Source organism: Sitophilus oryzae, unplaced genomic scaffold (assembly GCF_002938485.1).
Source record: "Sitophilus oryzae breed Bouriz unplaced genomic scaffold, Soryzae_2.0 scaffold_1499_pilon_pilon, whole genome shotgun sequence".
In the NCBI taxonomy this organism is placed as follows: domain Eukaryota; kingdom Metazoa; phylum Arthropoda; class Insecta; order Coleoptera; family Curculionidae; genus Sitophilus; species Sitophilus oryzae.
Window position 1 is genome coordinate 1,854,205 of NW_022146168.1, and position 14,838 is coordinate 1,869,042.

Sequence of the window (14,838 nt, forward strand, 5' to 3'; positions counted from 1 at the left end):
TGTTAGTGCTTTCACGTTGTTGTTGTCAAGTTAGTCCTCGGTAAGGATGTTGGCATTACATATTAAATCTCGAGAGACTCGAAAGTGATAAATAGAACGACAGGGCCGTATAGTTGTCTGTTTCGTCTGAATGTAATTAAATAGAACTGTAACGTATTAAAAATAAATAGTACAGGTAAAGAGATGTAATTTACAGGGTGTAAACTAACAAGGCACAGTATACAGGGTGTTTCAAAAAACATGTGCCATCCTCTCCATAAAAATACGATTTATCTTTTTATTAACATATAAGTACTATTCTCTTTCGTTTCGTAGCTACAGGGGGTTAAGGTCTTCATCTTTAGCTACAATTATAATACCCTATACATAGTCAAATTCGATGTCACATTTTTTTTTGTTTACAAGAATTTCTGTGATTTGAAAAAGGTGATTTTTTTTTGAATTGGAATGATTATCTACAAAAGAATTAGTTGAACTGAGAAGGTGTATGACTTGTTTGCTGTTCATTACTCGATCACTCGCAGATCTCGGTAATTCCACATATTATGGGGAAATTAAAATAACTTTGGTTGCACGTCATCAATGACACCATGCGTCGTCTTATGGAGTTTGCTGGTGGTCGTATTATGATGTGCAACCAATCGATTTGCTGATACTTTTTTTCAATTAAAAATTATTGACTGCATCCATTATAAAACTCGTAAAAACTAAGTTCGTACGACCAAATTTTTGTCTCTGGCTCACTGTAACTACCACCACAGATTATAATCTTTGTTTTTTCTTTATTGTTGTTCGTGGTTCCAATTTTCGGAATCGGGCACTAGTTAGGTGACTAGTTTGCGCACATAGCACGCCCACTTATGACCTCTAAAATTGTGCACAGCGCCTGACCGGCACAGTTATTAGAGAGATATCGGAAAACCGAATAGCGTCATCCAGTATTTACGCGTACCTTATCATGGTTACGATATGCGCGAGTCAACCAGAGATATGGAAGTGGGAGAATGAGCTTCGACGAGTGCGCATCCAAATTTTTGTCGACGGCAAGACGGCAGACATCTTCCAGGTCTCGCTGTCACTTCCCCTCTTTAATTGACATCTGTTTGTTTTGTTTTTTTTTTCGTTTGTGTTGTTATCTAGTTAAAATTTATTATTATCTCAATTATTCTAAACACTAATTCAAAAAAAGGCTTGTTGTATATTGTCATAGTCATTCTAAGAAAGCTAATACGCCGGAAAAATGATTATTTTTCATGTGTAAGTTTATACAACATAATCGTGTTTACAGATGATCCAAAACTGTTTATTTTTAGTTTTCCTAAAGGCGATTTGTAAAAATCGTGATTGTAATTGGGAATGGTCAAAAATAAGTGTATGATGTGGCCATTTAAAGAGGATGTTTTTATTACGTGTGGAGGAAGAAGATACTTGGAATCAATGTTTGTGCTTCTGTAAAACAGTGCACTCTTATAGTGTCCATGAAAGCACAAGTTCAAGTGTACCAGAAATATGTCAAATAAGATTGGTCCTTACTTGACAAGAATATTATTTGGAGGAAAAGAAAACATAAGATAGGGTATTTTAATCGAACAGCGAAAATTTAACATTTTTATTGTAAAGTTTCTTGTAGGTAGTGGTAGTTTTGTGCTTAATATTTCTAACATTAGCAGCAGCAGTGTTTAGAGTGTCAAGAGGAGGAGAATTCAGTTAATTAGATTTATGTACAAATACAGGTATGAAGGCTTTTTCAAACATAGTATCGAGTTCTATAGTCAACATTTTTAGTATTCCTACAACTGTAAAAACAAGGAACATTGGCATTGGATATTATGCCAATAAGAAAATTAAATCTGTAGGCAGAAGTTTCTTATTTAAAAACTGTTATGGGGCATATATTAATTTGTATCTGTACCACAAATCACTGAGAAAAATCATATAATATTCATAATTGTTAACGAGATGATATTTAAAGAGTGTTAAAAATGAGACTATTAGTCATGAAGCTTACAATGTTACTTTGTTTCAATATTACACTTTTATTCTTGTAAAATCTATGATGAAGTTCAAAAGCATTTTGCAATGGCCTTAAATTGTGAGCCAGGATTTATAGCAAAGGTATTTGATGCAATGAAACTTAATCAGTACCTTCCAGTATGTATTTTAGTAAGGGGATTGTCAATCCCATGTTTTTAAATAGATAAAATACAGGCCAAAATATTACAATTGAGAAGAAACTATTTTATTTTAAAAAAAATTTTCTTAAAATTCTGAGATCATATAATCTAATTTTTTTAATAATAAATTAGGTATATGTATGTTGTACATACAGAATTTTGTTATGGACAAATAAGGATCGACAAGCTTCTTTTGTGCAAAAAATAAATGATTTTTTCTAGTATTAAGACAAACCAAAATGTGTTTTACAAACCTACCGGTAACAGTTTTTTTTTTATAATTAAATATTTAGGAATAATTTGGGTTGTTTATTAATATATTAATGACTTGAATTTTGACAAATTGAATTTGTATCAAAATAATTTTACGAAATATAAAATTGATGTTCTATTACAAGATTGAGTTTTTATTGTCGACAAAAACCAGGATAAATACTAATAATAATACCCTTAATAAAATCAATGATGTTTATGTATTATGAAAATATTTGTTAGAGGACATGTTATGTAACAGTTTTTGTAACACAATTTGAAGGGACGAATAAAAAAAATAAAACAAAAACATATTTTTTCTAGGTTTATATTAAAAATAGGTAGTAGGTAATCATCAAAAATAATTATGAACCAAATGTTTTTTATGAATATACGACTTGAACAAAAAGTTGTTTAGAACAATTTTTACCAAATTTGCAAAAATTTTAAATTGAAACGAGTAATTCAGTACAAGTAAACATGAAATAATTGTAAATACTTATCGAGGTTGCGTAATACTTATCCGTAGCGTCTTTTGTCAGAATATTCGTATATTTAGTGTATTTACCAATATTGTACGCAGTTTTGAAACTGATAACTAAATAAATCATATTAATGTTAACTAACCATAATAAATGATAGAATTTCAATAAATTTAAATTGCCCCCCGTATGGTTGAAAACAGCAAATTGATATTTGATTACTTATAGATTACCACCTATATACAAAATGACACGGAGATGTGGAATATGGCCCCCAACTTGATTACACCTTCTGCGCATGTTAACGCTCATTCTCTATCCCTTCTATTTCTCTGGAGTCAACGCAACACCCGCTAATAACGTTACCGCCTGACGTAATTTGCGGATCAATTACACCAGGCGCTCTTTCTAAATAACCTCTGATAACGTTTAAAAATTGCTTAAATGGGCATGAGCGGGTATTTGACAACCGGAGCCGGCCAGCGAGATCTTTTATTTTAGGTTATGTTTGAATTGTTTTGAATTATTGCTTTAGTTTTATTAGGTAATTTGATACTTAAGTAGCTGAGATTAGTTTTAATTAAATAAATATGGCTCAAAATATGGATTCCACCTCTTCCAATACTAAAGAACCTATAAAGAGTCTTAGGTTTACAGCAGATGACGACTTAGCCCTTCTAAGAGAATTTGTTGCTTGTTGTTCTAAACCCATTGGCAGACGTTGGAAATAAGCACTTTAGCCCTTAAGTTTTAAAATACCTAGTAAACAAAACAATTTCAAAGTTATAGCGGACGCGACGCGATCAGAATTCTTTCCGATCCGATAACTATAAATGAAGAGAGTTAATACCACCTTACGTAAAGGAAATAACACCTGGCCTTATTAACGTCCATGCACGCTATTCGGTTTAGCGATATCTCTCTATTACGCTGTTTATTGTTATTTTACGCGAGTTTACTTTTGCGCACAGGAAATTTGACTCGTTTGCACATCATCATAAAAAACAATTTTTGTACCACGAATTAGGGACAAGATTTTTATCTGTATACTTATAGGATATCTAATCTGTGCTACCAGCTTGTATCGAAACATAAACAAAAAATATTTTAATAAGGATTGCACATTTTCCCTGACTAACGTATTGTTTGAAACGAGTCCTTTTTTATTAGCAAAATTGATTAGATTTTATAAAAAAAGCCGTCACCAAAAAAAAAACGCTCAAATCTACAAGAAAACCTTCCTAAACATTATAGTACGAAAGCTAGTCAGTACAACGTCGGAAAAACAAGTATTTTAAGACGTCTGGCTCTTTGATATATCTTTTACTGTGCTCTCTAGAACAGCAGGCGGCCCGTCTGGCTGCCGGTAAACGTTGCGTTCTCTACTGCGCATTGAAAGAAGATCCTATATTTTTATTATTCCTTTAAATTCTAATATTGAATATAAACCGACCCAGTCTCCATAGCTCAGCGCGTAGAGGTTCCGCCTATCAAGCGAGGACTCATAGTTCGAATCCGGGTAAGGGCAAAAAATTTTTGATTTTATTTTCGTTTGATTGTAAAGTATTAAATATTTGTTGTTTTTTGAATCACCAGAATTATTTCAGAACTTGGATTCTATCCTCGGTTCGTAGTCGGAAACTCTACGCACTGCGATATGGAGACATGTTCGATTTATATTCAATACTAGAATTTATAGAACTAAATTAATAAAAAATATAGGATCTTCTTCCGATGCGCAGTAGTGAACGCAACGGGTATCGGCAACCAGACGGGCCGCATGCTATTCCAGAGAGCAAAGATATATCAAAGAGCCAGCTTTCTTAAAATACTTTCTCGAAAACGTTGCTAGCTCTTAGACTAATTATATCGAAAAATAAACAAACAATTTTTTAATAAGAATTGCACATTTTCCCTGACCAACGTATTGTTTGAAAATAGTCTTTCTGTATTAGCAAAATTGATTAGATTTTATCCAAATAAAAAGCGTCAGCAAAAAAAAACGCTAAAATCTACAAAAATACCTTTCCAAACATTACTAAATATACCAGTAATCGTTTACGATCTGGCAAAAATCTAGGTAGGGATAAGTTCTATTAACCATTCTCGCTAAACTGTTGATTTGCCTTGTCCGGGACCGTCCTACAAACATCGTGCCGAATTAAAGTAATCTGTGGTCCGGACCCAGGGGCCGAATTACCACGGGATTACGCTTGAGATTAGGTATAGAGTTTATTTGAGACCGTGTCTCTATCCAGACGACCATGAAGATTCTGAGGTTTGGAGAGGTTTAATCTTATTTACCCTCGTTAGAGACACCACTAATTCGTTTCAATATGCAAAGGTTTATAGTAAATATTATCCAGAGAATATATCTATTGTTATAAATAAGAATACATTTCTAATGTTTTAACATTTTTTTACTTGACAAAGTTCTTTCATCTACTTACTCTAAGACATGGACTTACGACCGGGAAAAAAATTGGTCAAGTGCGAGTCGGACTAGCGCACGAAGGGTTCCGTACCATTCATTATCTACACAACATTAGACACTATATTATTATAATTTTTTTTCCGATTTAGCTGAAATTTTGAATGCGCGTATAAGTAATTTAAAAAAAAAATGAAGAAACACATTACTAAAAATTGTATTAATCAATAATAAATATGTAAAAAGTAAAAATAAATATGTAAAAATATGTAAAAATTAAAAAAAAAACGGTTAAAAAAAGTCGCCTTGACTAGGATTCGAACCTGCCATACTACGGCTCCAACCTCATAGCTCCTAACGCTTTAACCACACGACCACCGAGGACTTGAAAAATTCTATGTAAAATTCTTACTTAAAAGATAATGTTTCGTGAAAGTACTTTTTTATTTATAAAAATTTATTTAATTCTATTTTTAGTATTTGTTCTTATAGCGGCAACATAGATACATTATCTGTGAAAATTTCAACTGTCTAGTTATAAAGGTTCATAAGATAGACCTTTGTGACAGACGGACGGACGGACGGACGGACAGCGAAGTCTTAGTAATAGGGGTCCCGTTTTTACCCTTTGGGTGTACGGCGTACAGCATAATAGACTCTTCCTAAAAAGGAAGAGTCTATTACGCTGTACTTTCGGGTCGCTCTCAGGGGTCGGGTAAAGCGGGTGTGTGGCCGAAAGAAATACATATATATTATATTTCAGAAATCTGCCTAAGGGCTTAGCCCGATCCTGTCCTATTAAGCCACATCTAAAATTCCAAACACACGTGCTTTAATTAAGGCTTGATTAAGGTTTGCAGAGCTTCAGCATTTGCCATAAAATGGCGAGCAATTTGTTACAAAACCATATAAATTATATATCACAGTAATCACAAAACTTCAATCTATTTCCGTATTGGAACGGAATTTTAAATTATGTCTTTATTTTCGAGAAAATTTAGTCCAAACATAAGGAATGTTTTGTTGATGTTTGATCATCAAAATCTTAAAAATAAAGAAGTTGTCTAAAAATGTGCTACAATACGGATATAGTATAATCCTTTACCTTTAATTTTCTTCTTCATTTGTGTAAAAATACCTAGCCAGTTTTACATAAAACGTTAAGTGCCGAACGCTTTTTCGGACTAGTGAAATGAGACTCTTAAGTAAGGACAATCTTCGGATTGTCACGGGGTTTTCAACAGGACACTGTCTCCTCAACGAACACATCAGTAGATTGAAGCTAAGAAATAACGGAGAATGCAGATTCTGTGGGGAAAATGGGGAAACACCAGAACACAAGGCGAGAATTTGGTGTTTTTATCAATCAGGACACTATATTTCGCAATTTCTGCTAGCATTTAAAAATATCTATTATTAAAATACACGATTACTAAATATACAAAATTCTTTCAGAATGGTTTCCTGGATGGCCTCAGCATCAGCACTACAATCGCCAGCCCAACGACGACGGCCTCAGCGAGCAGGATTGCGTAGAGATGCGCAGGACCTACTCCCTACCCTCATCCGCTATGAGCCTAGTACCTGAGTTCATGTGGAATGACCGCGACTGCTCAACGCCCAACTATTTCATCTGCGAAAGACTCCAAAATGACGGTACGTTGTCTTTTTCAAACCTTGGATTGCACCTTTTCACTCTTTGTTTACCTGTATTAAATTAATTATTATCTTTTACAGAACCACTGGATGAGCACTGGTCTCCCGAATGCAACAGATCGCTGATTCTGTCCAGGCAGCAACCTAGAACAGCTATTTCCAGCCCGGGGTTTCCCAGGCATTATCCAGACAACGCCGATTGCGATACGCACATTGTTTCACCTCCAGGATATAGAATAGTTCTTGATTTTGATGAATTAGTGATAGAAAATGAACCCACGTAAGCATTAATCACTGTATTTATTTATTTCAACCATACCAAATCTTTTAACACTGACATTTTTCCAGAATTTCATTAATTTCATGTTTATAAACATTTTATAATATTTTCTTCCTCTAATAGATGCAGCTACGACTACTTAGAGATTCTGGAAAACAATTTCAACAGTTCCAACGTTTCAGCATCTCCAGGAAGAAGAATTTGTGGTGACTGGAGTCTCAAACTTAAACTTCTCAGATACGTTAGTCAAGGTTCCAAAATAACACTGCGTTTCAGTTCTGACTACTCTCACCATTTTGGAGGTTTTAAAGCCAGAGTTTCCATGGAGAGCGGTAAAAACACAATTTATTTGCCAAAAGAAATGGAATTTTTATGATATTTTGTCTCTAGCTATGCATTGTGGTGATGACAGACTAGTCATGTTCAATGACGATTGCTACTTGGTAGTGAACTATCCAGAAGTGACCTGGCATACAGCTCAGCAGGTTTGCCACGGTATCAAGTCGAGTTTGGCTTCGGTATTGACTCCGGAAGAAGCCAGATTTATATCAACTGCTATAAGGAAGAATCCAGAGTACAGGACCAGCGCTATATACTGGTAAGGTTTTTTTATATATATTTTATGATCAAAATATTCTTTCCCATTATTTTGCTGAGGTACGCTTGTACAGGGTGTCCCATTTTAGTTGAAATCATACGGTATCTCCGTTATTCGTGAAGATAGAAGGGTGCGGTTTTTACAAACCTGTGCCACTTTTTTGTCAAATGGAAGATGCTGTCAACAAAATTTTTATAACCCTTTTCGTTTCTGAGCTACATGGTCTTTTCGAAAATTTTGCAATTTGGGACCGCCCCCGTATCTCCGTTATTATGGATGATATCGAGAAGGTGAAAACTGATTCTTGTAGAACTTTTTACGTAGAATACAGTAGCGTAGTTTGTTTTTCTAAAAAAAAAATATTTTTGAAAATATGAACTAAAGTTATGTTTTTTCAAATGGAACACCCTGTATATTTATAAACCATATGATCCGATATATATATATATATATATATATATATATATATATATATATATATATATATATATATATATAATGAGCTTCTCTAAATATATATATATATATATATATATATATATATATATATATATATATATATATATATATATATATATATATATATATATATATATATATATATATATATATATATATATATATATATATATATATATATATATATATATATATATATATATATATATATATATATATATATATATATATATATATATATCACTCTATATTTATTTTCACTGTTTACTACAATATTTAAAATATATCATTTTCTTATTAGTAGGCCGTGATAAATAACAATATCAAAATGGTATTTACTAAAATAGACATGCACATATTAAAATTTTATTTGGATTTGATATATTTTACTTTTGAACTGTTACCACTGAACCTCTAAATATATTTTTCTCTTTTTTATAACGGAATTTATTATAATGGGATGGGTTTGCAAATATTTAAAAGCTTGCATTATTGAAGCATTTTTCAGGTGTTCAACATCGTATTAGTTGCCACGATATATTTCATATTTCAAAAATCCCCAAAATCAGAGATCAAGAACAGACAAATCATCAGGAAGGCCATCATATGGGTACATTGGTTCCAATTCATTGATTTGAGAAATAATAATTTAACAAAATTCTAATATTTTCGTTGTAAGTTAAGTTGTGAGGGGGAGCCCCATCTTGCTGAAAGTATATTTCACGATTATGTGTTATCTGTGATTTCACGTAAATTAGCTAACGGAATATTTAAAAGTTCCGATACGATAGCTTCCAAGATTTACAAATAGCGGTAGGAATTTAAGTTTCCCTAATATACAAAGAATTAATTAGTGGCTCTCAAAATAAAACAAGAGACAGATAGCAGTATTACTCTTAATAATTCTTTAGTTTCTTTTATTATCAATCATGGCCTACTAAAAAAATGATCTTTTAATATGTTTTTTTTTAAATATTGCCTTAAATAATGAAAACAAATATAGAGTGTTATATATTTTTGAGAAGCTTATAACAAGCCAGATCATATATTTGATAAATATACAGGGTGTTCCATTTAATAAAACATAACTTTAGTTCATATTTTTAAAAATATTATTTTCGTAGAATAACACACTACACTACTGTATTCTACGTAAAATGTTCTACAATAAACAGTTTTCACCGTCTCAATATCTTTAACAATAACAGAGATACGGGGGGAGTCCCAAATTGCAAAATTTTCAAAAAGACCCTGTAGCTCAGAAACGAATAGGGCAATGAAAATTTTGTTTACGGCATCTTCCATTTGACAAAAAAGTGGCAAAGGTATGTGCAAACCGCACCCTTCTATCTTCACGAATAACGGAGATACCGTATGATTTCAACCAAAATGGGACACCCTGTACTTGAGATGAATGTTTAACACTACTAAAGTTTTTGTATTTTTTTATTAGTACTCTTCTGTACTTGATATTATGTATTATATCAAGAAAATGGTCAAAAACCATTAGTAATATCCTTGTATATATACAGGGTGATTCCTGTAAGTCGGTCATGCTTTCGAGGAATGATAGGGGAAGTCGAAATATTAATTTTAATATAGCACACTATGGGTCGGAAATGTCTCTTACGCAAGATACAGGGTGTTAAAGTTTTTGAAAAATAATTAATAAAATTTCATTATAGGAATCTACCTAACAGAGACACTTTAAATGTAAAAAGAAGAGGTTTTAGTTTCAACCAGTGGCGTAGCTGTGATACGCATCGGGTAATTTTTTCAAAAAAAAATAGTACGCCACTGATAAAAATAAACATTTTGGAGTTTTTTTATTTACTCGGTTTATTTACAAGGAAAAATGTGTCTTGCAACTTTCTCCTATCTAACACCATTTTGTCACAATTTAAAAATAAATAAATTTTTTAATGAGAATCCTAAATACAGCGAATTATTATAACTAGAGGGCAGAAACACATGTGCATCGTAGCTCCCTTCATCTTGGGTAACTTTAATACTTTTTACTATTAACACTAAATACATTTTTAAAAAATTATAAATTTAAACTAGAATTTTTTTTTATTGTTAATAATAAAATTCGTAGTTTTGAGGTAGTAGTTATAATAATTCGCATATTTAAGGTTCTCATAAAAAAAATATTTTTAAATTGTGACAAAATGGTGTTAGATAAAAGAAAGTTACAAGAGACATTTTTTCTTGGAAATAAACCGAGTAAATAAGAAAACTCCGAAATTTTTATTTTTATCAGTGGCGTACTATTTTTTGTGAAAATATTATCCGATGCGTATCACAGCTACGCCACTGGTTGAAACTAAAACCTCTTCTTTTTACATTTAAAGTGTCTCTGTTAGGCAGACTCCTACAATAAAATTTGATAGCGATACTTTCAACTGTTAAAAAACTATTAAAAAATATCTTTAATTTTTCAGAAACTTTAACACCCTGTATCTTGCGTAAGAGGCATTTGCGACCCATAGTGTGCTATATCAAAATTAATATTTCGACGTACCCTATCATTCCTCGAAAGCATGACCGACTTACAGGAATCACCCTGTTAGATAATACCTATACCGGGTGTTGCATCATCGGACGGGACATAGGAAATCCCATGTAAATTTTAATGGGGTCAATTATTGGCTTTCCTAATTATTTTAGAGAATAATTATATTTAGGTTTATTGAAGAGCACTAAAACCCACATTCAGAAGAATAGATATTTTAGATATTTTTGATTAGCTCGTTTACGAGTTATCGCCGATTTCTTTTTAAATATTTCTCCTTTCTGCGGCCCTGTATTTACTCGGCCCTGTATTTACTTATGAGCACCAGTCAAGGTAAAAGATAACTGTCAAATGAAGTTGTCATTTCAGAAATTTACCTATTTAGTGCTTTATTATTATTGAAAATTCATTCCTACATCGGAAATCTTAAATACAAATACAAATTAATATGAATTAAACTAAAATAAAGTAATCAATTACAAGGTTAATTATAGTATTATTACAATATTCAATAACTTATTAATTTAGGTAGGTACTATTTAATTGTTAGAACTTTAGGATTTAAGATGTTCAAATATTCCTCCATCGACTGCTAGACAATAACCCAGGCGATCATAAAATTCTCTTCTTACATTCGCTAGTTGGTAAACTGAAATTCTATTGCATTCGGCAGAAATAGCATTCTTTAACTCGTCTAGATTTGGGTCTTTTTTATCCTTGTATATCCTGTTTTTTAAATGGCTCCAGAGAAAGAACTCATTTGGTGAAATATCAGGAGACCTTGTTGGCCAATTTACTGTATGATTTAGACCAATGACGTTTCCGTTAAAACTATTGTCTAAATATTCCCGAACAGCCAGGGTACTATGTGCCGGGCAGCCATCCATTTGGTACCAAACTTCCTGATTTTCCCTAGCGGCATCATGTAAAGCAGGTAAAATATGATTTTCGAGTAGTTCCAAATAATATTCTGCATTTAAATTTCGCGTAAGAAATAATGGCCCGATAATATTGTGTCCGAATATTCCTGCCCAAACATTTACTTTCTGTGGATATTGCGTCCTTGTTTCGACAAACCTGTGATGGTTTTCTTTGTTCCAATATCGATAATTTTGAACATTGGGTTCATTATTTAATTTAAACGTGCATTCGTCAGTGAAACATATGTTTTTAAAAAATTCCCTATCCGTGTTTGCTCTTTCCATCATATCAAAACAAAACGCCTGCGCCGTATTTCGTCCCCATCTCGTAGCTCTTGGTGCTTTTCAAATTTGAAGGAATAATATTTATGTCATTTCATAATTCGAAACGCTGTAGTGTGATCTATTCCTATTTCATCCTCAAGTTTCCTTGTGCTGATCTTTCCATCGTTCCCTTCCACGCACAATAAAACCTCCAAGTCGGTATCATTTCTTGCATCTTCTCTTTGTTCCTGCCTTGCTTCACATCTGCAGTTATTTAGAAGGGTACCTTTGGTCTCAAATCTCTGGAAATTCCATGAGATTGTTGATTTTCAAAGTATCGGTCTATTCGGATACAAAGCAGCAAACATATCCGACACCTTTTGATAACTATTTCCTTGATAATACCATTTAATCATCAATACTTTTTCTTCGGTAGTGTAATTCATGGCTAATATTTTCGATGTAGGTATGAGTTTTTAATAATAATAATAAAGCACCAGGGGCCGGAAAGTAAAATAGCAAAAGCGGTTCCACCGTTTCCACGGAAATTTCAAATACAATAGTTCCAGCCTCGGGCGCTAGGTGGTAGTGCAATTAATTTTTAGGTTAAGAAGTTGCCACTAGTTATTGCCAGATGGCGTTCAATCAGATTTTTTTGTAGTTTCCATAGTTTCCAACGGCCATTGTCATATTATTGTCAAATTCTCAAAAAATATTGTCGTTGTCATAGCGCCAATCATAATATTATCAAAAATGATTATCAAAACCTCTGATCAAAACGTTTTTCAAACTATAATTTTTTATATGTGTTTTTATTAGACAATTCCTTTTGTTTGTGGCCCTAAAAATATAATGTAAGTCTTTTATTTTTGCCATCATTTAAGTACCTATTTATATTTACCCCATTTACAAAACTTTGGGCGTATTACGTTGGTCTTGTTTTATTATAATAAACGATGTTTAAATATTTGACATATAAATAAAAACTTCAAATAATAAATAATATTTACACATGTTTGGCTTTAATTTTATTTAATAATTGTATAAATTATACTGTTAAATCTTATTTTTTACACATCACAACGATACTTGTTATTAGTATTATTGAATTCGTGTAAAAATAAGATTTAATAATCAAATTTTAGAGCAAAATTCAATAAATACGCTCATTTAAAAAGCCCGCGCTTCGATCCATTTAAAACAAGCCCTACTCAATAGATGGCGCCACTACTTCGTAGGACCATTTTTCAGTATGGCAGAGTCCATTCTTTTTCTAGCTAGGTATATTCTTTGTAAAGCACTAAATAGATAAATTTCTGAAATGACAACTTCATTTGACAGTTATCTTTTACCTTGACTGGTGCTCATAAGTAAATACAGGGCCATAAGAAAGGAGAAATATTTAAAAAGAAATCGGCGATAACTCGTAAACGGGCTAATCAAAAATATCTAAAGTTATTCTTTTAAATGTGGGTTTTAGTGCTCTTCAATAAACCTAAATAGAATTATTCTCTAAAATAATTAGGGAAGCCAATAATTGACCCCATTAAAATTTACGTGGGATTTCCTTATCTTCGACGTCCCGCTCGACGATGCAACACCCGGTATAATACAACCTAAATTGCCATATTATTAAGAAATTATGTTTTTAACTTAAAACTAAAAAAAATCCAAATTAAAAAAAAGAATCGCGAAAAAAAACCTCAAGGTGTATTTCTGGGGTCGAAATATACTACCCCTAAAAATATTTGCACTTATTTACTCACACCCTCTATCAGACTCATTCTGACTCACCCTCTATAGGATAATTTAAAAAATTTCTTAAAATTATACAGAGTTCTACAGGGGGTTGCCCTAAAAAAGTTACACATCAAAGTTATGTTTTTTGTAATGGAACCTATATATTAACTGATTTTCGGATTATAGAAACAAAATAAAGATAAGTTTTCTACGTGAAGCATATGACTGAAATTTAAAGTTTTTGATATAATTAACATTTTCTGAAAATGAAGAGGAAATTTTAAATTTTAATTAAAACTACCTTAATTCGATTGTACCCGGTATAGCCTAATATGTAGTTAAAATAACCATTGTACTTTAAATCAAATTAAAACTTGACTCGAAAAGTTATACAGGGTTAGACAAAATTAATACTGAAACTTGGTCACATTTAAAAGCAAGTTACTGTTTTATTTCAATTAGAACACCCAGTATATTATTCCGATATTTATGTCACTTTAAAATACTGTTTGATTGCCTACCCCTCAGACAAAGATTTTCGAAGATATTTTCATTTATATGATTTAGTATCAGTAGATTATTTGATAAAATATAGATGGCTGTGATGTCTGACGTTTCTTGAACATAATTGTCAAATTAGTTCATCTTTAACAACTAGTTATCACATTCTGTCAGTTGAAATGAAAAAAATCATTGGTGGAAAAAGGCCACACAATATATTATTAGCCACGTTTTGACACATTTTCTCCTTGTGTCGCCTAAGAATTTGATATAATTTTTTTACTGAACTTGATTAACTAGCAATATATTTTTAATTAAATTCCTTAAAATAGTGAAACCTCATATTTCTAGGTTAGGAGGTAAAGCAGAACCAACCAAAGAGTTTGGTTGGATGGACAACAACAAAATGGACTTTCAAGGTTGGATGCCAGGAAAGAAGCCCACAGAAAACGACTTGGTTGAAGAGGAAGTGAGATGTTTAGCAATACAATGGACACCATCTCCCGCTCCAGCCACACCAAGTGGACTTTACTGGCAAGCCAGAGGGTAATAGTAGAAATGTACAA

General features: G+C 32.3%; 1 protein-coding gene across 1 annotated transcript in view; it reads left to right on the plus strand.

Moving 5' to 3' along the window:
- LOC115877828 overlaps positions 1-14,838 on the plus strand; it is a 298,544-nt gene that overhangs the window by 250,292 nt on the left and 33,414 nt on the right. The window contains exons 7-11 of the mRNA XM_030894155.1: positions 6,795-6,995; positions 7,077-7,275; positions 7,399-7,607; positions 7,666-7,873; positions 14,624-14,818. Of these exons, the coding sequence (XP_030750015.1) occupies positions 6,795-6,995; positions 7,077-7,275; positions 7,399-7,607; positions 7,666-7,873; positions 14,624-14,818 (1,012 nt within the window). The remainder of the gene's footprint in view (positions 1-6,794; positions 6,996-7,076; positions 7,276-7,398; positions 7,608-7,665; positions 7,874-14,623; positions 14,819-14,838) is intronic.